We start from the raw sequence: 27,141 nt of genomic DNA, 5'->3' as shown, positions 1-27,141 counted from the left end.
AAACAAGATATCGAAAAACTGATTACTGATCCTGAAAGTGCTTCACGAGCTCTTTCACACAGTATCAATATTAGGTTTCAGAATAAACTGGATCTATCCGAAAATTAAGTGTTTCCAGCTTCCATACTAAATGTATGCCAACCACTCGTGAAGCTTTTTCAGAATCAGTAACCAGTTTTTCGATATCTTGTATAGTTTAGAAATAATCGAGTGAGATCACTTATTGTTTCCACCCTGTATGTCTCGATCACTTCCCCGCATAGTGTACCTGCGCCATAAAAGATTCAGTGGATCCGCCGATCCGAAGCCGCGCTAGCTGGTTGGCTTCATAATCTGACACATTGATTGAAATAATGCCGATTTGTGGGTAATGCGACGTATTAATGCAATTTAATGCGATTTATTGCTGGATTGAAGTGTCGTCGAAATGGTAGAGCTGTGAAGGATTTACCTAATTCCATTTTTAACTTGGGTAAGATATTGTTGTAGCCACGTCGTTGTGACGCCCAAAATGTTCAGTTCACGTAAAAGTTTTTATTATTTAGGTAGGTATGTTTATTTATTTAGGTATATTCATTTAGGTATGTAAAACATGTTTTATAAAAATACGTAAAGTACAATTTTGACTAACATAAATTTGAACATGAATTTGTGACAGATTATGAAGGTAGGGTTGGTTTTAAAATAGCTTTTGCTGTCTTCCAACGTTTCTCTTCTAATATCACATTCACATGCCGTAGAAAGGTATCATCACATATTTTACCATCGACTTTCCACGAAGTGTGACATCTCAATTGAAACCGCGATACTTAACTAGCGCTAAGCACATCGTTTTCACTCAGGTTTCCACCATTTGCCGGCAAATGTGAGTAACTTAAGGCACACTTAGCGTATAAATAAATAATTATTGTCTCTTGAGATGACGTGTTAGGATTGTTTATAGCTGGAAATCACTATTTGTATGCCACACAAACTTGACTCGCGTGAAATCATCATAATGTACAACGCCGTCAAACAGTTATACCATACTTATTATTATTCTGTGGTTATACATATAGGCGCAAGGCAAGGCAACTAGATAAGTTGCCACAGTTTTTAGTAACACAATACAAGAAACAATAAGTACCTAGATACGGATATTCTATTTTTCTTAAAAAATAATATAAGTTCGGGCTTCCATTCCAAATTATATCGTGTTTCAGGGGCCGTTAAGTCGTGTCGATTCGACACCATATCCTAAGCTTATTGCGGATTAAGTTAACATGATATAAAAATGTCTCGTTAACACTTTCTCAAAACCGCAATTAGAAAATTGTCGCCTATTACCTGTCGTTGTCACTTTAAAACGGGGCTGTCAAACATGCACCTTACGTCTCGACATATTTCTCTGCATAGTTTTCTCACATTTAACGACGGATGCAATCAAGTAACTAACGATTAAGCTGCTATTACGCACACTATCCATCCCTACTAATATAAAATGCGAAAGTAACTCTGTTACACTTTCACGCCTAAACCACTGGACCGATTTTGATAAAATTTAGTATAGAGACAATTTGAGTCCCGGGAAAGGACATAGGATAGTTTTTGTTCCGGTTTTTGAAACTGAGACGCGCGCGATAAAGTTTTCTGTGACAGACAAAATTTCACACGCGCTCAGCCACGGGCATAAGCTAGTTCAAAACTTTCGAGACTTGAATGAAAATACCTCTTTATACACCGTGTTACTTTGCATTCTTGCCATATTCACAGAGATAAAAGTAGGGAACAATACCTATTATTTAAGATAAACAAGAGACTCCCATAAAGAAAGTACACTAAGATTTTAGTAAATTTGGTTTTTCAGTACAAATTGGAATAAACCAATTTTGTCTCGCACGTTCTACAGGTGCAAGTGGAATAAACCTAGTGGGCGTGGCCTAGTTCTTAATAATCTGTTGACTTATGGCTCTGGGTACCAGCCTTTTTATCCAGCCATAATAATTATTTTAAAATACTCTCTACAGTTGATTTCAGATTTCCCTTTCTACTTTACGGGCTTAGGACCGTCAAAAATACGTAATAATTATTAGGGTTTTAATTAATTTATAACATTGTACCCTATTTTTACAAATTAATAAATTAAGTATGAAATGAAATCACCTTATTCACAATTAATTATTTATTAAAAAGTTCCTACTTACAAAGTTTACATACTGCGAAGCAAGTGTTCAAAGTGGCCTCCATTCTGATCATCTGATCAAGGCACAGTCTAGCACTGCGAAGCGTAGGTTTTTCGCTTTAGTTTTCGCAACACATAAACTCTCTGCTGCGCATACCAGTCGTTTCAAGTCACTCCAAAAATCCATTGGTGTCAGGTCCGAGGATCGTGGTGGCCAAGCTACTGGACCCCTCGTCCAATCCACTGTTCACCAAACGTATTATTCGCGCACTTGACGTCCTTATTGTGGGGGAGCACCATCCTGCTGGTAGCAGAGCATTTGGTGTAACGCTAAGGGACGTCATCAAGCATTTCGTCTAAGACGTCTTGCAGACACTCCAAGCACCATTTTGATTAAATTATTCGTTGTTTGAATACGCTTCAGACATTTTTGTATTATTTATAACGTGATTTGTGATTGATGGATTTCTCAGTTTTTTATAAGTGTCAAAAAGACATTTTAAAGACAATAGATTGCAATAGATATTTAAAAATACAATAAAAAGTAAAAAAGTCTCCATCGCCATCGCCAACAAGTGATGTGCATGCGTTACGATAATTAGTGGTGTGTTTAACAGATTGTCGATAAAATAAAATAATCAAGATTAAAAAAAAAATTTTTCGGGCAATATTTTTTTACGGATTTGTGTTCAGTATCAGTAATATAGTAACCTCTGTAAATATGGCAAGAATGCAAAGTAACACCCTGTATTTCCATTTTCATGATTTAAGAAAAACTCTGGGAGTTAATTTTGCGACGACGTTCTGCCTTCAGTTTTCAATTACCGTATAATGAAGCTGCCCAAAACTATTTTAAAATGTGTGTCGTTCTAGTTACTTCTAAGGTACATCCTGATGCATATCACATTTAAAATGTTTGGGCATAAACACAAACATTATATCTACAGAAGCAGGAATTGTTGTTTTTGTGTTAAATGAACCAGTGAAGAAACTTTTCTCCTCTCGTTGTACTATAACTTACTATAGATTAACAACTTGCGGTTTCGCTGAGGAAAGTGAGGTAAATCTACTATAAGTAATGAGCTGCGAAAGAAAATCGTAATGACATCGTCATATAGGTAGACTTTCACACTACATAAAATAAGTTATGAGATACTTACTTAATATTACATGTGCTATATCGAGTATTATGTACTCATATCACTATGGATAAACATAATAACTTCATTTAAACATAAGAGTATACTCTGCACTAATATTAGCAAAACGGGCTATTGAACATTACGAAAATGCGTCGCAAAACTCTCCAATATTTATTGTTGAGCAAGTACGAGTATATTAGATTTTGTACCTATTACGATGAAGATAACCGTGCAAAACTAACAAAACATCCTTGAAAGGAACTTCAACCCATTATAATTCTGCAGGCATCAATAGGCACTATTTATTGCAGTAAATAGTAGTAATTTGCGATGGTCGTGGCATTTAAGACACCACAATGACCTCACAGGAGCTTAAACGATGCAATAACACTTATTGTTCTATTGTCGTGGTATTATATGCCACCAAAATTTTTGCGATAATAATAACATTGTTCATAGAAAAAATAATAAGTAGGACAGGGCAATTGTCTCTTAAGTGGCACCTTACTCGGAAATTGTAAAATTGCTGTAATAGCTATTATTGCAGATTACTTTTCCACGGTTTCTCCTTATAAACGGGACAATTTCTTTATTTCATTTGAAGTTGTATTGCTGTATTTATTATACACTTATTCTTTATTAGCATCGTAGACTTCATTACGTTGTATGAACTAAAATAACGTTGTTCACTTACGTAAAACACTCCCAACGAATCCCATGACTCTAATAATGGTAATGGTAGAGTACCTAAGTGATATTAATTTCAGCACAGATGAGATTTAAAAATCGTTAATTTAATTTGCAACCAAGAAGAGCCCTTAGGCTTCTTTTGACGCACTGTTTTAATGATTTTTCCATTTACTTATGTGTAAAAAACTAGATTTCAGACAGACTCTTCCAATCGAGCGCAATGCGGATTGGCAAGTGACCAATCTTAAGGCCTTTTGTAAACTAGCAACATTTTTCAGCAGTATTTTTCTCCACCACGATGTCAAGTTGGCAACATTGCATCAGATCAGTTGCAATGCAATTAATTTACATGGCAACACTTTGATTCGGATAATTGATCTGAGTCTCTTGCTCTGCTTCTTCTCAGCACTGGCCCATTTATTGTCCAGGCAATGACAGGGATAAAGTAAGACTGGGACGTGTAAAATTACTTTACAAAAGGCAATTTGAAGAAAATAAATTACTTTTATATTGTAGGTACTAGCTTTCCGCCCGCGGCTTCACCCGCGTGGAATTTTGTCTGTCACAGAAAATCGCAGACGTCGCTGTTTCAAAAACTGGGATAAAAACTATCCTATGTCCTTTTCCGGGACTCAAACTATCTCTATCAAAATCGGTTCAATGGTTTAGGCGTGAAAGCAAGACAAACAGACAGAGTTACTTTCGCATTCGCATTTATAATATTAGTATAGATAATTCCTACAATTTGTCGATATTAAACTCTATAAGAGTACTTTATATTGCTGCAACTTTGACGATCATGCCGGCCATATATTGCCGTTAGAATGTTGTTCGTTTTATGTTTCTACTATCGAGTCGCCCAAGGTCTGCCTGGGCACAACTACACCTGGGAATACTAATATGACGTCCGAAGCACGGAAAAGTTATATTTTATTATACCCATGCATGAGTATGATGAAATTGCTGAGTGGTAAGTAGGTATAAGGATAATGGCAATAAATGTTTCTTTCTTTCTTTCTTTCTTTCTTAATACCTAAGCACATTTTATAATAAATACTTAGTTGTCTTTTCAAATCTTCAACTAGGTACAGTAGGTATTTATGAAGGTAAGTATTTATTTGAAGTTTTACGTTCCACAAATGCTTTTGGAAATAGTAAAATTATGTCTCCATTCAACTATTCAAGCAAACTGGTAAACACTTTTGATTTACATAATTCAAAAACATATTAAGAAGATTACGGTGCGTAACGAAGCTCAAAATGTGATTCAAATTCAAATGTAGATTGACTGATGCGCTTTTCATTGGTTTAATTTCAATATTTAGAGACCTTTCTGACTATGTGACTGGATTGAATCGAGCTTTAAGCGCTGGTTTGTTTATTGGACCTAAGCAACTTCTCTTTACCAGCTGATAAGTTTATCTTTCTGTATGCAAAGTTACTAAGAGAAGAGATCCTTCATCATCATCCATCATCATCATTTCAGCCATAGGACGTCCACTTTTGAACATGGCCGTCTCCAAATGATTACAAAGGCCGGTTTGTAGCAGCGGCCTGCATCCAGCGCCTGCCTGCTTCCTTCATGATGTCGTCGGATACATCTATTGCTAGTATAAAAACCACTTACCATTCCCACAGGTGGACAAGACAGTCGAACATGACGCAGCCATGCTCGGTGCTCATGCACGACGCCGCTGGAGCTGGCGCCGCCATCTTCTTTTATTACCACTACAGTTTCACTTCACAACACCATGGTTCCCCATATCACCGGCAGCCTCGCCAAGGTAATGTCTGCAAGAGAAAATTGCCAATTACAACGTGATAGGGTACGCCGAACATTGGGATTAGATGAAAGTGAAATTATTATAGAGTTACGCGATGGGCTGGGTATTGTAAGGTGGGTTAAGTAAGCCCATATTTCTTTCTGTTATTGTTGGTATGAAAACCTTTGAACGTTAACCCATAAACCTTACATAATCTTATCAGAAATCTTATAATATTGTTACAGCTTCATAATAATAATTTGAAAGCATAAGAGTTCACAATAGACACACCCAGGCGTGCAACAAAAACCTGAACCATGACCTGAATTTCATTTAGTTACTAGGTATTACTACAGCGTGGTATTTATTACATGTGGGCTTCTAAATCTTCCCATATTATGTCTACGTTGTGGAGGGTGACAATGGTAATACACCCTAATTGGAACTTGCATTCTCGATTGTTTTAGTTCGGCATGCCGGTGATATGGCGGATGCGGACAAAAGATACAATGATAGTGCGACATTTTGAATTGAACAACTTTTCAAAATAATAACGATGCTTTTTCCCTTTCTACCCATTCCCATTGTATCAGTTTCAAATTGAACCATATTCTAGATCTAGTCTAACAAGAAGGGACAAGCTAGTTAAGTAGACAGACAATAATAAAACGTACTTTAGATCAACAATGGTACTTAATTATTTCTCATGTTAGCTTTTGATCGCCCACTCACGATAGACTGTGGCGGATCAATATCAAAGCGTGAAAAGCCGCGGGCAAAATCAGTTATTGAATGAAGAACAAAAATGGCATATTTTTCATAACCTATATAGAAACGGTTCTAAAATGGTAAGTAGGTACTAATGTTAGACATAGGTACAAGTAGTAGCTAATTTCCCTAGAGCTTTACATTTTCTTATAGAATTTCCTATTTGACAATATTATTGTTCAATGCGCTACATTATGGAATTACAATAAAAGTAGCGTTACTTTTCATTCTCAGAATTCTTGAGGGCGGAAACAATAATTTTCGACCGCAGAAATGTGAAGCTGCGGCAAGCAACGGCATTTGCCAGTTTTCCACAGTTTATAGACGTCGTAAAAACTTAAGTATTTGTCAAAACTACGAGTATTGTGACGAACAGGCAAAGAAAAATCGACTTTGGAGGACTTAAGTCCTTTAAGGCTGAGTTGACCGTAACTATAACGATAACCGCTGTTGTTTGTATGGAGTTAGACAGATTTTTGAGGTTTATGCAACCCAGCCTAAAACACCAAAATATGCTATTAAACAGAAAAGCGAAGAAAATTTTACTAAACTGAAAGAAAATAAAAATTCTAACAAGAAACTGCTGCTTAACAACTACTTATACCGAAACATTTCTTTCTACGAAATATAAAAGAGTTATTATTATCCTTGAATTGTTCTTCCAATTGAAAAGTCACGGTTGATTTATTAGAAGTTAACGGCTTTAGTAGTTTCTTAGTAGTTTCTTAGTAGATTTAGTAACTCTACGTTAACCTTTTGCCTACTGGTTTTATAAGAAAACACGTATATTTTCAAAGTTTCAGACATTGCAAAGAAGAATAAACTTAAAACGAAACGAGCATTTTATAACTTCAATAAAGTCATCGCATCAAAAGTTTAACTGCAACCTTAATCCTTATTTGTAGTGATCGCTCAACAAGAGGCGTGACTCTTAAAAGGCACCATAAATATTACGCAATCGAAATACACTCAAATCATAAATAAAATATAAATAGGAGGCTCACTTCTATGAGTTTGAAGGCAACGAACTGTTTTCAGAATGACAGATTTCTGAGTCTGGACCTGAGTGGTGTCTAGACTAGATCTCGCTGAGTAACAGAATCACTAATATTATACAGGGTGGAAACGATAAGTGATCTCACTCGATTATTTCTAAACTATACAAGATATCGAGAAACTGATTACTAATCCTGAAATTACTTTACAAGCTCTATCCAACGGTACCAATATTAGGTTACAGAATTAACTGGATCTATCCGGAAATTTAATGTTTTCAGCCTCCGTACTAAATGTATGCAAGCCAAACAATAATAGAAGTATTTTTTTTATTAAATAATAAACACTTAAAATGAACTCGTAAATTGCATTCATATTTAAAATTATTCTTAGAAAACATTGGTTTTAGGCTTTACTTGCTACAATAATAACAAGACATGAGTGCCATGACTTTGGCTGTACTAAATGTATGGAAGCTGGAAACATTGACTTTTTGAATGGATCCAGTTTATTTTTTAACATATTATTGGTACCTTTGGATAGAAATCGTGAAGCACTTTCAGGATCAGTACACAGTTTTTGAATATCTTGTATAGTTTTTAATATTAGGTAGTTTTACTAAATGTATAGAAGCTGGAAACATTGAATTTTCGGATAGATCCAGTTTATTCTGTAATCTATTATTGCTACCATTTGAAAGAGCTTGTGAAGCACTTTCAGAATCAGTAATCAATTTTTCGATATCTTGTACAGTTTAGAAATAATCGAGTGAGATCACTTATCGTTTCCACCCTGTATACATCATTGGCATAATACCAAGACTCCATGAGCAAGATCATGAGTGTCCCGGTACCAGCGGTGGTCGAGCTGGCAGAAGGGGACCCAGGATCGGCTCGAGATGTTAATGGGACCAGCTATTCTTCTCTGCAGACAAAATTATTTGGTATGGTAGGTACCTGAGTAAGATCCCGTCTGCACGGTGTGTACTATTTACACGCCACACCATAGTTTTTGTGCAAAAGAGAGTCTACTTTATACATCTCAGTTGTGCTTCGATTGCCACCTGGAGATCACAATCAGTGTCCAAACTTCCAAATCCTACTTTCTAATATCATTACCAAATACGGACTCTATCTTGAAGATAAACTTCACTACAAATAATGGCGAAGTTTCTCGACACGAAAGTCCAAAATCAGAGAATCGCCAAGTATGTACATGTTTTGATAATTGTATTGTCCGTTCTTAAACACTTAAGAGAATCATAGAAGTGACAGGAAAAGTTGCAATTAAGAAGCCCGTAGGTAATCACGACATAATAACTGTTTTAAAGATAGGTAGATATGCATTAATATCGTTGCAAAAGTTACACAAGAAGCTTCCGAAACATAATAGCCACCGTCCAAGTAGCGGTTGACATCGGCTGATGCGCTCTACTGCCTCCAATCGAGGTACCGGTCCCCTTCGGCCATTTGCGGATTCTGAATTTGATAATGTCTTTGGAATTACGGTTCAATCAGATTTATTGCCATTATTTCTCGTGGCCGTCGAATAAAAAATACTAGCCATAACAGCTCTGCTCGTGGAACCATGAACACATTGCTTGGAAATAAGAAGTACTCGTAAGGCAGTATTCCCTCCTATTTAGATAGTAATCATCATCATCATTTCAGCCATAGGACGTCCACTGCTGAACATAGGCCTCCCCCAATTTAGATAGTATTTCCTTTAAACTCCTTTTATTCTCCAGTTAAATCCAATCTAGTTTTAGCTAATCTCATAATCCAATGTAAAAAAGTCCCACTAAGTTTTTGTCAATTGATTAGCTGAACTACGAATGTTATTTCATTATTTCAATACACTTTTCAAGGATGAAATCACAGAAAAACTAAACAGAAAAAGAATTTATTCAACCTATTCCCAATATTTTAATATTTTCGACTTCTTCCAATTCCATGATCCGAAGAAATTAAATCGTCTGAAGAAAGGTTACGTGCTTTTAAGGGGTTAGCTATTATAGCTCACAATTGTGTTTTATAGCAGCATTCCTTTATAATATATTTTTTTGTTTAAGCTGACTTTATAGCCACTAGCTTATCTTACTAGTTATACCTAGCTTTTAGCATTTTTATTACCTAACAATCCAGTGTTTATCTTTATATTCGTACGACGTTCATACCTAGTCATAAGCTAATCTAAAACTTCACAAAATAATTCACAAACTGAATTCTTAAATGGAAATAGGACATTTCTACTACAAGTAATTAAACACGCAATTTTAAGCACGCAATGCAAAGTAGAGCCGTAAGTTTTTCTTCATTGTTTAATTATTATTAAAGCTTACAATAATTTTGTAGCACTTTATTGCCTATATTTATTAACACTAGAATGGAAAATATTATGCTAATCACAATAAAAAAAATCAGCAGTACTTAGTACCTAATTACGAGTATACCTCCAAAAAACTAATCGAAGGCAAATTAAAGACAAAATAGCATTTATTGTATCTAAATAAGTTTTTCGCTTTAATGGATGGGACATGCCATGTTACAAGTAAGCGCCTACTGAAAATTGCAAGCTAACTATAATATAGCAAAGTAGACGAGGATAATTAATAGCCAAGTAAAAAGCCTTGATTTTATCTTCCAAAGTAGATAATATTATCTTTCATGTTTCAACCCAAACATTTTGATAAACTTCATAATCCAACATTGCCTGAAGGTCTAATTAAATTAACTGTTTTGTATTCCAGAATGATTTGCTAGGTTCAGTTGGTTTGGTATACTATGAATAATATTTTTTATTAATAAAATCTCTAATCTCCTTAAAAAATGCTGGAAAAATTATAAGGGTGCCTACAGCTTAAATTCCTAACTTTTGTCTTGAGAAGATGTTTACTAAGACAGCCAAACCACATAGTACCTACTTGAGATCGTTTGTCTTCCTTTTCGAGTACTACCAAGTGTCTACTTCTAAGGTTAACCGAGTCTTTTGCACTATCCATATATAGCTAATATTTGTTACGATGGGTCATCAGAAAAAAACAAGCATGTCATACAACACAAGTAAAACATTGAACAAAAAACAAGGATATATAGGCCAGGATAAGCCCAGCAACGTCACCGATATCGTAAGCGCGTCCGTCATAATAAGACTTGACCTTACTCAGCATTATGTCGTGACCCGCAAATTATGTAGGTCACAACGCTGAATTTTGGTTTCATAAGGATTAAAGAGGTTACGATGGCGCGGCGCGTGTCCTGCGTGCTGCTAGATGGCGAAGGAAAGGATTAAGATCCTACACTGAAAAAAGGGTTTGGTTACTGCTTACACGAAAATAGTGACTTCCGAACTGAGTGTTAACCTATAACCAAACCAAGTTTAGCTAACATCAAAGTAGTTTGTTTATTTTACACAACATTTTATTCCTCATTACCAAAGTTAGTAGTTGGTAGTAACCTCCAGCTCGCAAGTCACTTTTTTGTATAAGCAGTGACCAAACCAGTTTTTTCAGTGTAGAAGATGATACAAGTGAGGCTGCACTAAGCGAGCAGAAATCGAACAGGGAACACGGACGAATGCTAAAGGCAATAGCCAATGGCGGTGTCCCGCTTTCCACACTCATAGGACTCATGACGAAACAGTCGGGTTTTTAGTGGGTAGGGCCCTATCTTTCCGGTAGGGTGAACAAAACCGACTAGCTACCCCCGGGGCTGGTGGGTATGCAATTCCATGCATTTTCTTGACGGTAAAAAAATGGTTTCATAAGATCCAAACTTCCTTACAGTCTCGTGAAAACTCAACTATTATAGCGTCAACTCTTCCCATAGTTATCCAATCGAGACAGCAATTAGGTCCGCGTCGATGTAGGTACATTCATCAGTGATGGGCGTGCCCCGCGACCGGCTAAGTGAAAGTGACCCTACCGAACAGTTAGCGGTACCTTAGTACAACAAGGTTTCCACAAGTCTCGCCCTGCTGAGGACAAATAATAGAGCACGACGCGTCTATTGATTTAGTAATTTGGCCTACACACGTCATCACTTCCCCAAGTCGAATTTAATAGAAACTACGAGTAAAACTAACATGGGTATAACTCCTGAATTCCAAGCCTTTTTTTAGTTGAGTGATTTTTTGACGGGTTTAGGTAGAGCTTTTTCAAATAAGACAATCATATATTTTTATATCGGTCAATGAAAGAGTAATTCACTTTTGTCAAAGGTTCTGTAGTTACATATTACTTGATTTCTAGATGTAGCTATTGCTAAATTTACATAATAATCAAGTTGTATTCACAATCAATTTCACTGTGGTAAGAGACATGACTGCAGCTCGAGTGCCCCAAGCAAAGGGTGAAGTCGAATATTACACGCTTTTTGTATCGTAATGACTCGACTACATATTTACCTACTTAAAGCTACAAGCCCGGTGTCTGCATATTATAATAATGATTATGTTTATACTTGTGAAAGAAAATTAAAACCAGTCATGCAGAACAGCTTTTTTTATTCCTCTGAGTCAGTGTTTCTCCAATAGCTCTGGTCAGTAAAAACGAGAATTTGAACAATAACTCTCAGTTTTTATTTTATAAAACACCCGTCTAAAGATTTATTGGAAAGTGTATGGGCAAAAACCGTAACCAATCAGGCAAATCCGATAATTACTGGACAAAAGTAGATATAATTTACGGGGAATGTTTATTTTTTCGTCATACTTTCATCGTCAATCCTGGCCACACCTTAATTGAAACAAAACAAAAGTGTAGCGTTACATAACCACATAGTAAGAAATTAATTGAGCCATAAAACATTTTAGCTAAAAATAATAAATATTTGATTAAGCATACGCAAAACGCAACTCAGTTTGCAAGAGATTACGATAGGATAGGTAAGACAAGATTTCTATAAGTGATATCGAAGTAAACATAACTTTAACTAATCTAAGTAGGTAGCTACTTAAGTGGAAGAGACTGTTATACCGCAATTTGTTCAAAGATCATGTTGCTCCCATATTTCAAATTTAAAATCAGTAATAAAACTGCATCTTTCTTGCAAGAAGTTGTTTACATGATTTGGTATTCGCGTATGAATATTCAGATTTTAATACTATCTACGGAAGCATGGGCACCACAAAGCTTCCCTACTCGTCACACCACTCGAGGTACTATCTCGAGGACTGGTCGACTTGACGCGGTAAACAGCTTTCCACTGAAGGGCGATGCAGCTCAGCTACATCCCATTCCCACAACTCTTATCAAAACCCCATAAAGTCCAAAATCCTATCACACTCACTTAATTTATGCCCGTGGTTTCGACACCTCTTGTTTATGATATAACCTCTTGTGACACGGGTACGTTTCGTAAAGAGTGAAAGCCTATTTATGTTATAATTGTAATGAGCAGAAAGGATTTACGTTAAATTGCCTCTTGAAAGCACGCACATTCACTTCAGTGGATTAATTATATAATTTTCCCCTGAAATACGGAGTTATTCCAAATCTTAATTTGTGTGTTTAACAGTACTGATTATTATTCTGTGGTTTAACTTTGTCATTTCATTAAGTTGATGAATTTATTAATATCTAACGTAGATAATGTTTTTCTCGACTGAAAGCCTAGCATATTGGGTCTATTTCATTTTAATGATGTAGTTTTAATAAACTCTACATTAGGCTTTAAATCCCATACAAATTGAGGCAATTTATCATTGCTCGGTTCACAGAGTATTAAGGGTAGGTATTAATCGCAAATATTAATTCAGAGCACAGCGGATTAAGGCTATAGAATACATAATATAATATCCCAAATGACAGCGAGTTGGCCTAAATTATCTGTCTGGCACCCCAGCGTTTAATATTCGTTATTGGTACTGCTGGCAGAATAAAATTATTTTTATTGGTATCGTAACTCTTCCCTAAGCTACTAATATAAAGATACATCCCTAGACTGCATCCCACTTAACATCAGGTGCGATTGTGGTCAAATACCTGCCTTGTTATGCATAAAAAAAAAAAAAAAAAAAAAAAAAAACATTTATTAAAGTAACTTTGTCTGTCTGCCTTTACTTTTCATGTCTAAACTGAACCATTGTTGATTTGAAAAATTACTTTTGGAGTAGGTAGTAGGAGTACATTCCCAAAATAATAGTTAAAAGGAGAAGGAATAAAGACTCGTAATAAAAATTGACTGACAGTGACTCACAAACTAAAATTCACTCAAAGCTAGTTAGTAAAAATAATTAAATGTTCGTCCTCAAAACCATCCTACAAATAATAAAATCATCGAAATACCGATTTTCATCAATAAGTAGGTACGCATAATTATTATTTCCTACTTGACTCCGAAGGTGAAGTGAATGATAAAAGATAAATCACGTTGCCTATTTACCTAAGAATAATCGTAGAATGCCAGCGAGCACTTTCCTGCAATAAAGGAAAACGCAGAGTTCTTGAAAACTTGGAAGAAAACAATACCTCTACTAAGAGGCGAAATCCATTATTTTGTCCGTAAGTTGCAAACGCTACCCTCCGTCCCCAATCCCAGTGTGTGCCCACTGTGTACTTTGACGATTCTCAAACTTATTTGTCCAGCCCCTTAAAGAAATTAAACAGTTCCTGTACCTCTTCACGTTTTGGATTTCACGCATTTTATGTTCCCTGTAGCCATTGTAGTGTCAGTAGTAGGTATGTATGTCTTTAACAAGGTTCAGTTAGTACGCACCTAACCTGCCTTGGCATGAATGTTTTACATCAATCAAACAAAAGGCCATCGCTAAAAGCAAAATGTTTGTACCTACTCAAAACACTCACTAATCATCATAAAGAAAACAAAGATATCTTATTGAGTAGATGTTTCTAAAAAAAAGGTATCAAGTAATCATTTACATCACAGTTGATTTTTTTTTCTTCAATTTCGGCATTTTTGGGATTTTGCGAGAGCGCAGCGCTAAACACGATATTACGATGTTGAACTTGACGGTAGGACGTCGCACCTACAACTTATGCGTTGCTCTCGCTTACATGATTTGGAAATTTTATTTGTCGCAAGTTATTTACTATGTTAAACAAAGACATGTGGGTGACAAAGTTTTTATATTCGTTCTGTTATCTATTTCATGTCTCAGCCTAATCTACGCCCTAGGGGCTTCCAATTCCAAGTTTGAGAACCAGAGTCACAGTATTCTCCTCTGTACGCCGAGTCGTGGCACGCATAGAGGGTGGGCGCCGGGCTTCGACTTGGCAATTCGGGAAGATACCCGAACCTTTTGCTCCCGCGTTGTCGCATGTTTTACATCCCGGTTTAAACGGCTCTCTGGAGATATGTTACATAATTCGGTATGTAAAGTTAAGCGGTGCCTAAATAGGCACGTCTCACAATTCTCTACTATTTAGTATAGAATTGTGAGACTTCATAACGTCCCTATTTGTTTAGTTACTTATCTCTATGAGTGTTTCAACGTACAATGCAAAACATACTAAAGCTAATGACTATACCTACCTAGTCGAAAATATCACATATTATTATCTAAGAAAGCAGCCATTTACCTAAGAGTCCATAATCTATGATTAACTTAAGTACTTACCTGTTAGTGAATGAGAGTTATGTAACTTATCGGCTTATTTTGCTACGAAAGGTAATTTTTTGTCATTTTTAAAATATCATTGAAGGACAAAAACTGTATAAAATAAAAAAAACCTCCAAAACAAAATGGTTAGGATGGATAATACTCACTGTCTTAGTGTAGAATGACGTATGAGCACGTTTTGGTTTAACTAAGTTAAAAAATTAGACCCTTAACACTCCGTTCAAACCTAGAGTAGCTTACTAAGCTTACAAGATACCTACCCAAAGCTACTTAATCCAGCTAAACTTGGCACTACACTGCCGTGCATCCAAATAGACTTGGCAACATTAATCGAGGCCCTATGTAGGTAGAGTTGGCTTAGCGTACGTCTGAGAATTTACAAATGCATGGCTACATTTAGACGAATTTTCAGATGCTAAATGTAGAGTCCTGAATCTTGGTTTAAAAATGCATGACTTGCCTATGTAATGTATCTACCTTTTCGTCTTGTTGGAAGTATTAATAAAGTCTAAATTGAGAAAATACCTACTACAGTGGGTTACTACAGTTAGTTGGTCGCTCGGGGAAGGGAAAGGGACACGCGCCCAGGGTCACTCCAACTTGACAGGGGGATGTTAACGTCGTATTTTTTTTTCAACCATAAATTAAGGGTTGTAGCTAATTATTTTATAGATATTAATCTATGCAAATTGAAACTTAATGACCTACCTACTGTGTATAGTTATATGTATGTATATATGCGTAGCGTGTAAAAAGACAGCGCACCCTTTTCTGAAATAAAATTTTGTTGAGAAAACTTATGAAATACTTGAGTGTATTACTCTTTGCTATATTAATTTTTATAGGAGATATGATACAGTATCTACATATCATTGTAGGTATGTAAAATTCAAGACCATTAATGTAACTTACTTGCGAAAAAGCTTTTTCGAGTTGACCCTTACAAATGTGACAATATTACCTTTACATATTTTTTTTCCTTTTATAACTACGCAGTATTTTCAATTTTATACGTAGATAGCTCTTGGTGGCTGAAATTCGAGTATCCCTTGCGTGAAAATATAAAAAATATCGTTTATTACCCAGTTACAGTTGTAAATAAGCAATTCAAAAGTTCCCAGAAAATGTTTCAGGTCCAGTTCGGTATTTTATTACCATTTTACTAGAGTTCAACCAACACAAGCCGTAAATTGCGACGCAGTTACTCATTTTTAGGCGTGTTTTCACTTTCACTATTTACCTACATAATTATTTTTCTTACACTGTAGTTTTTCAGTAGGTAACTCAAGAAAAACAACTCTTTAGCCCAAAAATATTAAACCAGTCAATCAAGGCTTACACAAATATGTTTTAAATTCGGTATGAAATAAGAGTTATCAACTACGCACAACATAAACAGTGCGTCTAACGCAATTTGTTAAAAAGTCCTCAAATTAAACGCCGCATTGTGTTGCTAGACTAATTACACTAAACACATCAATTTCAGATGAACCGTACCGGTAACTAGGTCATCACAACGTGCCAATAATTATCACTCACCTAAGCGATCGGTCTTGGCGGTGGCGGCCGGCACTTTTTTGTACACTAATGTCCAAGGTGTAGTAGGATATACATCCTGCACGATCAATTGTAGTATTCGAGTGTTTAGATTTGTTTTTAGATGCGAAGCGTTATTTTATCGATTGGGCGGCGCGCCGCCGCGCGTTCTGGCACGGAATGAGCGCCACCCCGTCCAGGCGTGCGCGCGTTTTCCGCGATTTCCCGCCATACAGGCAGGGGGATGTTCCGAACTTGTTTCTAGGCACGCGGATTTGCGCATTTCGTAGTTAGCATTGATGGGAACCGGGAAAGCGTGTTTTGGTTTTACTTTTTACAATGTTTGAGTTAGTGATATGGGGACGTAGAGTTGGGGAAGCATTGGGCGCCTTCACTAACTGGTCTTATTTTGTCAAGTAAAATCTATCAGAAGTTCTTTAACTGGTGACTACTAAATATTAGAGGAAGGAACTTAAACTTAATATAGGTACCATTTACATAAATAATGTACCATATAACTTAACACTACACATGAAATGATACACATAAACACGAAAAGTAAATGGCTAGTTTCGCCCACGAAACTCGAAAGCATCATTAAACCAAATTCAAATGTAATAAATCTACGCCCACTCTTAAGTGTCAATTAGTTATCAATTTATTTAAACTGGAATGCTCGTTCGTGAGCACGCCTCAAAACGAACCTTGTTACAAAATTTTAATTAAACCATCACAAAATGTACAGGAGAGATGCTTGAATGGCTTCCTACGCATTTCCTGCCTATCATAATTCTACCAAAGGCGTATTATTAAAGTAGAGTAGATCTGTAATGTTTTCTGATTTGTCCTTGCCCCTACAGTCTACCCCATCATCTTTTGTTTAAACTCCGCTGCAAATTCTGCAACAGTAAATATTTATCAACATTACTCGATTTCTATTAAAAGGAAGAACTTGTACTGGTGAAAAGGAGGAAAACGTTCCCACAGAATTGATAGAGCAGGTAATATTAAGATAATAATAAGCTATAAAACATAATAGACGTTTGCAATTAAGAAAAAATCACCCTGTAGAATGTAACCAACATTCAACCACGTCATTTTGACCACACTTGTGGCACAGGCAACAGATATCAGCCTGAACAATTTTATTGCAAAATCATCCCTATTACCATAGTCTTTAGTTTATCATCTCCCTGAATGAAATCGAATACCAGACGTCTAAGTATAACAAGGTTGCAGAATGTGGTGTTTGGTGTTCATAACCTATGTGTAATTAATTAACTGCTGTTATTAAATCAGCACGTGCTTATTATTACATCAATTAATACAGATTAGTAAGTACGCTTTAATATGTAGTTAGGTATGTACAGTCGATTAACGCCTTTGCTGTAGTCTTAATTGGTTAAGTACAAGTTGATAAATAAAGTTAATATTACTTAACACCACTGATATATTCGGCTTACAATTTTTTTAACAAATTAAACTTTGGTAATAAATTGCAAGAAAATTTTAGCTACCTACTTTTTCGCGAGAAACGTAATTTTTTGCTTTTTTTAATTTTTTGTTTAGTCATTAATAGTGCTACACATAACAAAAATTAAAATCGGAATGAAAAACTATTTTCTTTTGGCTCTAATCTTGTTAAAGTTTTCAGTAATAACCGCCTATGTTTTTTTAATTCCTGACGGGTAATGAGAATGAAAAAATTCACATTCAGTTCAGCACAAACATTTCTAGTGCTACACAATCCTACAAAATAAAATTAAAACGCATCTCGCCTGCACAATTTCAGCGCGAGTTTCCTCTCGAGACTACGGCGTAGATAATCCGAGGGGATGAACCCCGCGTTGGGGTTGGTTAGGGACCACCCCGCTAGAGCGGATGTTTTCATAACAACGATGCACTTGGCGTAGGGGTCGGCAACATTTCTGTTTAGTTACTGTTTTTCTTTTTTGTCTGTAGTTGATGTAACATTCAATCAATTTCAGCGAAATATCGAAATTGTTAGAAAATGTTACGTATCTAATTTACAAAGCTTAGTTATTTATTTAGTTTAATATCTCGGTTCAAAGCACTTATAGTGGTCATTTGAAATTGTTTATACATAAAAGTTAGACCTAAACCAGCAAGCAATGAGCAGCAGCCCTTTATTTATTTAACATCCCACTTCTTCAGGTAAAACTACTTCAGGTAAAACAACTACAGTAATGTCTTAACCAAACAAAACATGTTCGCGTTGAGATCCGTGTTTCTCTATTTTAGTTAAAACAGAACACATCATTATTAATATTTATTAGTTACCTATGTCAAATAAATTCCACCTGCGTATTTTTTACCATGTGCTTGGCAACTCCTGCAGGAGCGTCTAGCGTAAGCACGTCCTTTTCACGTTACAAAGTACAAGCTTCACCACAAAAACTTCAATTATGTTCTCCTGTGTAACATGTTCACCATGCATTTTTTGTCTCCTCATGTTGGCGCGCTTCAATAAATGAAAAAAATAATGAACAGACTTACTTAGCTAACATAGGACTACCTATTAACTAATAAAAAAAAATCAGCTCAATGGGTCACCGGGAAGTGGTTCAATTTTAAGTTGCAATATTTGACGACAGACACCAGACATGTGAAAGTAAATAAAAGCTTGTAATAAGCAAAAAGTATTCTAAAAAACAATTATAAGTAAGGCAAAAAGTAGGTATACATTACAATTATAATACAAGTGATAAAATTAAATTTTATACCCCGAAAAACGGAGACTGAGACTCCTCCATTTAACTTTATAAACTCTTGGACAAAGTCCGTCAATGATTTCCACCACGAGAGACGACCTAATCGTAAGGCAGGCTTCACATTGACCGGCGCAGCGTCCGATCGGCCAAAAATACGGTGGAATACTCGCGTCTGCGCGCGTATGCGCTGAAATACGCTCGGATCCGACCGGCTTCCGACGCATGCTCGCGCATCCGTCCGGATTGAAATGTCAGTTAATCAGTTGTAAGCAATTACGACTCTTAGAACTGTTAATAAGGCAGGATTCACATTGACTGACGCGCAGTGCAGCTCCGTTCAACCGAAAATGCGGTGGAATTACAACTGAACTGTTAATAAAATACTATAACGGCCATGTAGCGCTCCGACGCGCGCCGGTCAATGGGTATCGTCCCTTAGGTTCTAACATCCTACTGATCCTACGTTGCCAACATAAAAGCTCTTTTTACGGTCGTTATAGTTATTAGTAACGTTATCGTTATTCAGATGATACAATTTCTGAACGAACGTCTTCATTTGACAAGTTTGACAATGACATTTACTGATAGGAAAAAAAAAATTTGAAGTTCAACGGTAAACGGTTTTTGTGTTTGTGTTTTCAGTTTCTTTCTTTGTAATTGAAAAGAAAAAGTGCGCAGAATTTAAGAATTCGTGATCAAAACACTAATATGACTATGAAGAACGAAGTGTTAGAGCTTGAGACGAAAATAATCAATCATGAAGCTTACGGAACCTCGTAAGTCAATAAGTTAATTTTCATAAAGTTCTACAGCCAAATTTCAGCTCGTTTTTATCTAAATTTTATCATTTTTAGGTACAGATGGCTTCCAAAAGATTTCGAACTAGGCTCGGCTCTTGGTCAAGGCAAATTCGGTCACGTACACGTAGCTAGAGAGAAGAAAACTGGATTCTTGGTGGCTATCAAAACACTCTTCAAATCGCAAATTGTTAAATCAAGATGTGAGCGACAAGTGATGAGAGAAATAGAAATCCAGTCTCATCTAAAGTAAGTAATCACTTAGTTTCATAGTGTCATTCATTAAAAGTTTCTTAATACTGCTCAATGTTGTGTTGTTGATCAACACCAATAGAGATCTAAAATATCTTTCAGGCATCCAAATATCCTCCGGCTACTTACCTGGTTCCATGATGAGAGGCGCATATACCTGGTGATTGAGTTTGCAGCAGGCGGAGAGTTGTACAAACACCTCACCAACTCACCCAAGGGGCGCTTCCCTGAGGCTAAGGCTGCTAGGTACATTTATCAGGTAACTACCAGCTTTATCTATTTTTCCTTGTAAGTTTTTTACATCATATCATGTAAATTGAGATATAAATGCTGTTGGAATATTCAGACATCTTTTTACTGCAAAAAATAAGTAGAAATTTAGATTACTTTGTCCTATTAGTTATTTATTTAGCTATAAATTTCAGTGTCCTTATTTTATATTGTTACTGCATTTTTCTGCATTCTGCACTCATTGCAACTGTGGAAACTGCTGATTTCTGTCTTATTTTTTAATGTATCAAAATTGTTTGTTTCCTTAATATAACTCAATTTTATAAAACATTCACACTACATGATGAAAACTTAATAACTATTAAAAAATAAATATTTCAGGTAGCAGATGCAGTAGAATACTGCCACCAACACCACGTCATCCACCGTGACATTAAGCCTGAGAACATTCTAGTTGCATTTAGTGGAGACCTCAAACTAGCAGACTTTGGATGGTCTGTGCATGCACCTTCAGAAAGGTAACTTAAAATTTACTCAATGTCCTTTTCTGCTTTATTTGTACTGTGGTATTTTATCCCAACTAATATTATAAATGCGAAAGTAACTCTGTCTGTCTGTCTGTCTGTCTGTCTGTCTGTCTGTCTGTCTGTCTGTTACGCTTTCCCGCTTAAACCTCGCAACCGATTTTGATGAAATTTGGCATAGAGATAGTTTGAGTCCCGGGAAAGAACATAGGATAGTTTTTATCCCGGTTTTTGAAACAGGGACGCGCGCGATAAAGTTTTTCTGTGACAGACAAAATTCCACGCGGGCGAAGCCGCGGGCGGAAATTAAAAATAATTCCCTGACTTGAATACCAGCATCATAGCTTTATTGCCATGATATTACAAATCAGCAGCTTAGTAAGATTTTTTTTCTCTTTCTACAAATATACTGATATTTTTGTTTCTTATAAGCAAAAGCTTAACTTGAAATTAAATTCTGACACGTATTTAAGTTTCAAAATCTGCTGGACTATCAAATCACTAATAATTTTTCTATTTCTGTCTTCAGACGCAAAACAATGTGTGGAACTCTCGATTACCTTCCACCAGAGATGATCAAGAGGGAAGTGTACGATGTGTCGGTGGACCACTGGTGCATCGGAGTGCTGTTATACGAGTTCCTGGTGGGAAAACCTCCGTTTGAGAGCGAGGGCCAAGACAAGACGTACCAAAGGATCCTTACCTTGGATATGTCTTACCCTGATCATGTTCCTGAGGGAGCTAAAGACCTTATTTCAAAGGTATGTTCATAATCATTTCATAACTTTAGTTGTACAGTCGACAGCACGTCAACGTAAACACTGGTATCTTGAGTAGTTGCTGTAGGGGCGACTTTGCAACGAAAATGTATAGTCTGCTGTGCTGTCGTACAATGATATAACAACAAATAATATTTGTTAAAAAGTTTACATAGTGTAAAGTTCTTACATGATTTTTCACTAATAAGATCAATACTTAGGATTTGAACCCAAGACTTACCATAGAAGTTCTAGCAAATACTATAAACTAAATTTATTTGTGGAAATATAAGAATATTGTGTATTACTTTTGTCTTGTGATTTTTCTAATAGAGAGAAATATTACACAATATCAAAAAGCACTAAAAAATATTCAGCTGTTTTCAACCTTATGTTTTTATAGTAATTTATCATTTAAAGTTGATTGTTTGTATATTAAATTGATTATTTTTGTATGTTTACAGCTCCTCCGGCATTCAAGCAAAGAGAGGCTGTCACTGGATGCTGTCAAAAAGCACTTCTGGGTACAGAGCTTCTACAGCCCAGAACAATAACACCATGTGCCATGTTAGTATTAATTATGTATTTATAATAATATTTTTTTAATCACAGTAATAAATGTATTTGACTGTTTAAAATCTCTTGTTACTTTTTAACAATAACAGTTCTTACAAGCCAATTGATGCGCAATACATGACGCTCAAATATTAATAATTAAAAGAAAAGGCATGTTCAAATACCTCATGTTGGTAAACCGCAAATACTAGCTGCGGGTCTAGTCAAAACGCACTTTAAAATCGCAAACCCATCGCAAACCAGTCGCAAACAAATAAACAAATCGCAAAAGAGGTCGATAACAAAAAAGGCTTAGTCAAACGGCAAAAAATCGAATCGCAAAGCCCTACCTATCGATAATCGAAAGACTGGATTGAAATTTCCCATACAAAGGCTTAGCCAACATGCATTTAAGACTCAATCAAAATCGAATCGAATCGCAAAACCCGCCATTTTCATTGCGATTACTAAAACCCCGGTGATAAGCTTCGATTCGATCGAAAAACAATAGGGTGAGTTGCACCACCTAACTTTGACCGTAACTATGTCGTTAATCGGTGTTTTTTGTATGGAGTTTGACAGATTTTAGACGTTTGTCAAAGTTAAACTAAGATGGTGCAACCCACCCTAAGGCTGTTTTGACAAATCCGTATCGCGATGTCGTTTTGACAGCTAGTTTGACAGCGAAGCATAGACGTAAACAGAGAGCAGATAGAAGGAAGAAACGAATTTAAAAAAAAAAGCTAGAAAAAGTAAAAACAATCGCAAAGTCATAGACATTTTTTAACTTTTTTTCGATTTTGAATGAACTTTTATATCGCCGCGTCGTTGGTGGTTCAATGTGCATTTTGGCTGCCATTTTCCGATCGAATCGAATCACTGGTGACGCGGCGACTGACATTAGTGAAAACTTCCCATTGGTTCAGTGTTGCCAGAAGGTTACTTTTGTAACCTTTTAGGTTACTTTTGAACTGCAGTGGTTACTTTTAGGTTACACTAATGAAAAGGTTACTTTTAGGTGATTTTTCAGAAATTGTAGAATTAACTTTTACAGGTTATTAGTAAAAAATATTAATAGTGACAATTTAAAAATTATGTCATAAAGTGCATTTAAACTTGAATTTGATTTATTATTTGTTAAAAAAAATGAGTTTTAGCGAATGTTTTTCGATAATAAAACGCAAATCCATGAAACGTTTTTAAACGACTGGTCACTTTTCGAATTTAGATTATCAATTGTATTCATTTTCCATCCATGAACAACCTTACACACAATCATCGCTCCGCACCCCCCCCCCCCCCCGTATGAAGGTTACTTTTTACTCAAAAAGGTTACTTTTTTTTATATTTCTGGTAATTTCTGACTAGACCCGACTGGCAACACTGCATTGGTTTGCGATGGCATTTTGACTAGACCCACTGGTTTCCCTATAAACAAAAGAGAGACTTTTTAACATTCACATATTTTGAGCATAATGTGTTGCGCACATTTTGTTACAACAATATTAAAAAATAGATATTTGAGCTTTCAGTGCAATCTGACTAAATACATAACATTATAACAACAATATAAATGCTAAATATTATCACAGGCTGTAGCCGTAGTTATGGATCCACTTCAGTCCAGCTTTGCTGCCATTTGCCGGCTTGTACTCTAGACCAATCCAGTCGTTGTAGCCGTTGCTTTTCAAGTGTTCCAAAACATATTCATAGTTTATCTCTCCAGGAGTGTCCGGCTCATTGCGATTAGGCACTTGAGCTATCTGCAAAAACAACAAAATCAAGTGTTGAAATACACTAATGTTGTCATAATTTATCTGTATGTATATCATACTCATCTAGCTAGATGTATAATGCTGTATTTATTATTATTGGTTTTTGGGCCTTCATTTGCGCCAGCTCGTTTGATCTATTGAGGCAGCCCTTGTGTTTAGAGTTCACTGCTTAGTCCATTGCTTAGTATAATGCTGTAAGAAATTACTCTAAAACATAACTACTTACTTGAACATGACCCACATAGGGCATAAAATTCTTTATGTTATGGGATAAATCTCCACAAATGTGTTGCAAGTGGAATATGTCCATCATCAGTTTCAAGTTGGGGCTGTCTATGCGTTTTATGATTTCAATAGCTGGAAAAACATTGAATAAACAAACATGATTAGTTAGAAAAAATTGTCTTTAAAGTATTTTAGTAATTTTTTATTCAAGATCAGATACTCAGCAAATAAGAAGATACCTTCATTTGATAAATAAATCTTACCTTTTCCATAATCACTCAAGAAATATTTGGGCACAGAATGTTGGTTGATCGGTTCGATGACTCCCAAAATATTGGCATCTTTCAGCAACCCAGCAGCATACTTCAAGTTGTTCTCATAGGTCTCCCAGTTCTGTGGTGTCACATTGTCTAGTTTTCCAGCCATGATATGGATTTTTCTGGCATTTACGGCCTTGGCATAGTCAATGGTGATTTTCAGCTTTTCCTGGAATTCATTTTCTTTTCCTGGTACTGCTGTTACTCCTAGTTCCCCTTTACTTACATCTCCTGGAATGAGAAATATTGATATTTAAATAAATATCTTGCGCCTTCTCTTTATCTGAAGTTCTTTAAAATAATAATTGAACTCACTTATCTTATGAAGTAAACTTGCAAACATTATTTTCATACACTTTCTAAAGAGGTCCCTACTCAGATTTGAAAAATAAATCTTTTCTGGGCTGCGTACTTACTAATTTAACTTTATTTGCATTTTCACCTACCTGTGTTCAAATTGATCAGCACTTGTTCAATACCAGCCGCCTCCTTGGCTTGCTTCACCTGCTCCAGAGTGAACCCAAATGGAAACCCGCTTTCCACAGCTTTAAACCCGGCATCTTTCGCTAGTGCGTATCTTTCAATCATCGACGTTGCCTCCGTGAACATAAAGGCCAAATTCGCACAAAACTTCATTTTCACTGAGATAAAATAGGTAACACAAGTTTTCTAACTTAGAGTTTTCCCGACAATGACCAACGTTAGAGGTTAACTAATATTTATAGTGCCAGTTATGATTGGATGCGGTGAATATTGTTATCAAGGCAATGTTATCATCACAAAGTAAAATAAACACAAGAAACCGCAGCGGTTTGCCAGTGTCAGAGCTGATAATTTATTATTAAAATGTTCTCTCTTAATTATAGTCTTTTTCACGTAAGATGATCCGTATGACACTTCAAGGTTATCCATATTACGCATACTACATATGCAGAATATTTTTGAAAAAATATTTGTATTTTATTAGCAATATAATAAAAAAAAATTAACTACTTGTCTTGAAATATATAGTAAAATCTGAGTCTATTGATTATATTTTAATTAAATACGATGTAAAAATATTTTTTATTTAATGTACGCAATGTGTGAAACGGAATAGATTTAGTGCTGGGGTATTTCTTGTATAATAAAATCGATTATTTCCGCGGTTCATTAATCGATTGCAGTGAATACTTAGTTATTAAAAACATCACAAAAATCAACTATATTTTTCGATTATTGACTTTAATAAACACATTGAAAATAAATTAATAGTTTTTAATTTAAAGAAACAGAACCAGTACTTTTTAGGAATCGTTTTTTTTTAACACGAACCATGAAATTTGAATATTATCAATAATATTTGTAATTAAAAAAACATGTTTTTTTGTTAAATAACACCTATACAAAATATTTCTCTAAAAGTAGGTTTTACTAACTCTTCGAAAAAAATCGATAGATAAATCGCTATGGTTTAGTTATGTGACATCTCTAAATCTTTCAAACTCGAAACGTCATACGGATCATCTTAGGTGAAAAAGACTATACCTACTTGATCGCTATTTTCGTCTGACAAAACAACTGGCGGGAAAATTTAAAATAAACCCATCTGCCGCGCAGGTAGTCTGTAGTTTTTTTTTAATTTCAAACCAGCTACATTGTTTTATTTTGTTTTTTGTATTCGTATAAAAAAGTTCTTACGTTATCATGAAAATATTCAACATAATATTTTGAAGATTGCTTTATTTTGCCCTGTATGGAAAAACCGGGCGATTTGGAAATCATTGGGGAAGGCCTATGTTCAGCAGTGAGTGGACGTCTTGTGGCTGAAATGATGATGGAAAAATCTAACACTTTTATACCAAAACTATTAACTACTGTGCCCCTTATTATTATTTTTTAATGATTTATTGATTGCTATGCCAGGGGAACACTGTATTAGATGTTTGTGTCGTCCCGCTCACGATTTCCCTTACCGCATTCATACATTTATTATAGGTGCAAAAAACTTAATTCGGATTACTTATACTTTTACTAATTAAATAAATTCATCTTTGATTGAGCGTGTCAAAACAATCGGCTCTTCCGTTTCTATCATTTCTCTTCCGCACGATTAATAATTTTCTCCAATTTCTCAAACTAATGATTTATTAAAATTCGAAAGTGTTGAATCGAAAATTAAATACTTGCATATTTTATTGGAATTTGACATAAGTTATATTTCCTCTATTCATGAAATCACTTCGTATCTTCGTTTCAAATTATTTTTACGAAATGACCACAAAAACTGATAATAGCTTTTGTTTATTAAAAATGTAAGTTACTAATTTTCATACAATGATAACTATGTTAAATAAAA

The 27,141-nt window shown here is 35.6% G+C and overlaps 3 protein-coding genes across 7 annotated transcripts in view; 1 reads left to right on the top strand and 2 right to left on the bottom strand.

Annotated features, from left to right (window-relative positions):
* LOC135081544 (uncharacterized) overlaps positions 1-16,801 on the bottom strand; it is a 102,811-nt gene extending 86,010 nt beyond the window's left edge. For all 5 annotated transcript variants that reach the window (XM_063976282.1, XM_063976283.1, XM_063976278.1 and 2 more), the window contains exons 1-2: positions 16,641-16,801; positions 5,621-5,784 (exon numbers count right to left, since the gene is read on the bottom strand). In XM_063976282.1, coding sequence (XP_063832352.1) covers positions 5,621-5,706 — 86 coding nt within the window. In that variant the 5' untranslated portion in view covers positions 5,707-5,784; positions 16,641-16,801. The remainder of the gene's footprint in view (positions 1-5,620; positions 5,785-16,640) is intronic.
* A 3,163-nt stretch (positions 16,802-19,964) lies between these two features.
* On the top strand, positions 19,965-22,747 carry LOC135081542 (aurora kinase B). The gene is made up of 6 exons (XM_063976275.1): positions 19,965-20,145; positions 20,224-20,415; positions 20,521-20,677; positions 21,031-21,167; positions 21,703-21,934; positions 22,396-22,747. Exons 1-6 carry the CDS (start codon positions 20,078-20,080, stop codon positions 22,483-22,485), a joined length of 876 nt encoding a protein of 291 aa, XP_063832345.1. The 5' UTR covers positions 19,965-20,077; the 3' UTR covers positions 22,486-22,747.
* A 1,322-nt stretch (positions 22,748-24,069) lies between these two features.
* LOC135081543 (putative hydroxypyruvate isomerase) lies at positions 24,070-26,061 on the bottom strand. The gene is made up of 4 exons (XM_063976276.1): positions 25,250-26,061; positions 24,750-25,034; positions 24,488-24,618; positions 24,070-24,249 (listed from the first exon to the last, which is right to left on the bottom strand). Exons 1-4 carry the CDS (start codon positions 25,437-25,439, stop codon positions 24,073-24,075), a joined length of 783 nt encoding a protein of 260 aa, XP_063832346.1. The 5' UTR covers positions 25,440-26,061; the 3' UTR covers positions 24,070-24,072.
* Between the last annotated feature and the right edge of the window lie 1,080 nt (positions 26,062-27,141).

The sequence above is a fragment of the Ostrinia nubilalis genome, chromosome 20 (genome assembly GCF_963855985.1).
Source record: "Ostrinia nubilalis chromosome 20, ilOstNubi1.1, whole genome shotgun sequence".
In the NCBI taxonomy this organism is placed as follows: domain Eukaryota; kingdom Metazoa; phylum Arthropoda; class Insecta; order Lepidoptera; family Crambidae; genus Ostrinia; species Ostrinia nubilalis.
Note: the sequence above shows the minus strand (reverse complement) of the source record. Positions and strands in the feature narration are given on the sequence as shown.

Bases quoted from the DNA above. Each gene is read 5' to 3' on its own strand.
- LOC135081542 (XM_063976275.1), top strand. From the start codon at position 20,078: ATGACTATGAAGAACGAAGTGTTAGAGCTTGAGACGAAAATAATCAAT. The intron at 21,168-21,702 runs GTAACTTAAAAT...TTCTGTCTTCAG, and splicing joins GTGCATGCACCTTCAGAAAG to ACGCAAAACAATGTGTGGAA. The intron at 21,935-22,395 runs GTATGTTCATAA...GTATGTTTACAG, and splicing joins CTAAAGACCTTATTTCAAAG to CTCCTCCGGCATTCAAGCAA.
- LOC135081543 (XM_063976276.1), bottom strand. From the start codon at position 25,439: ATGAAGTTTTGTGCGAATTTGGCCTTTATGTTCACGGAGGCAACGTCG. The intron at 25,035-25,249 runs GTAGGTGAAAAT...TTCTCATTCCAG, and splicing joins GCTGATCAATTTGAACACAG to GAGATGTAAGTAAAGGGGAA. The intron at 24,250-24,487 runs GTAAGTAGTTAT...TTGTTTTTGCAG, and splicing joins CCTATGTGGGTCATGTTCAA to ATAGCTCAAGTGCCTAATCG.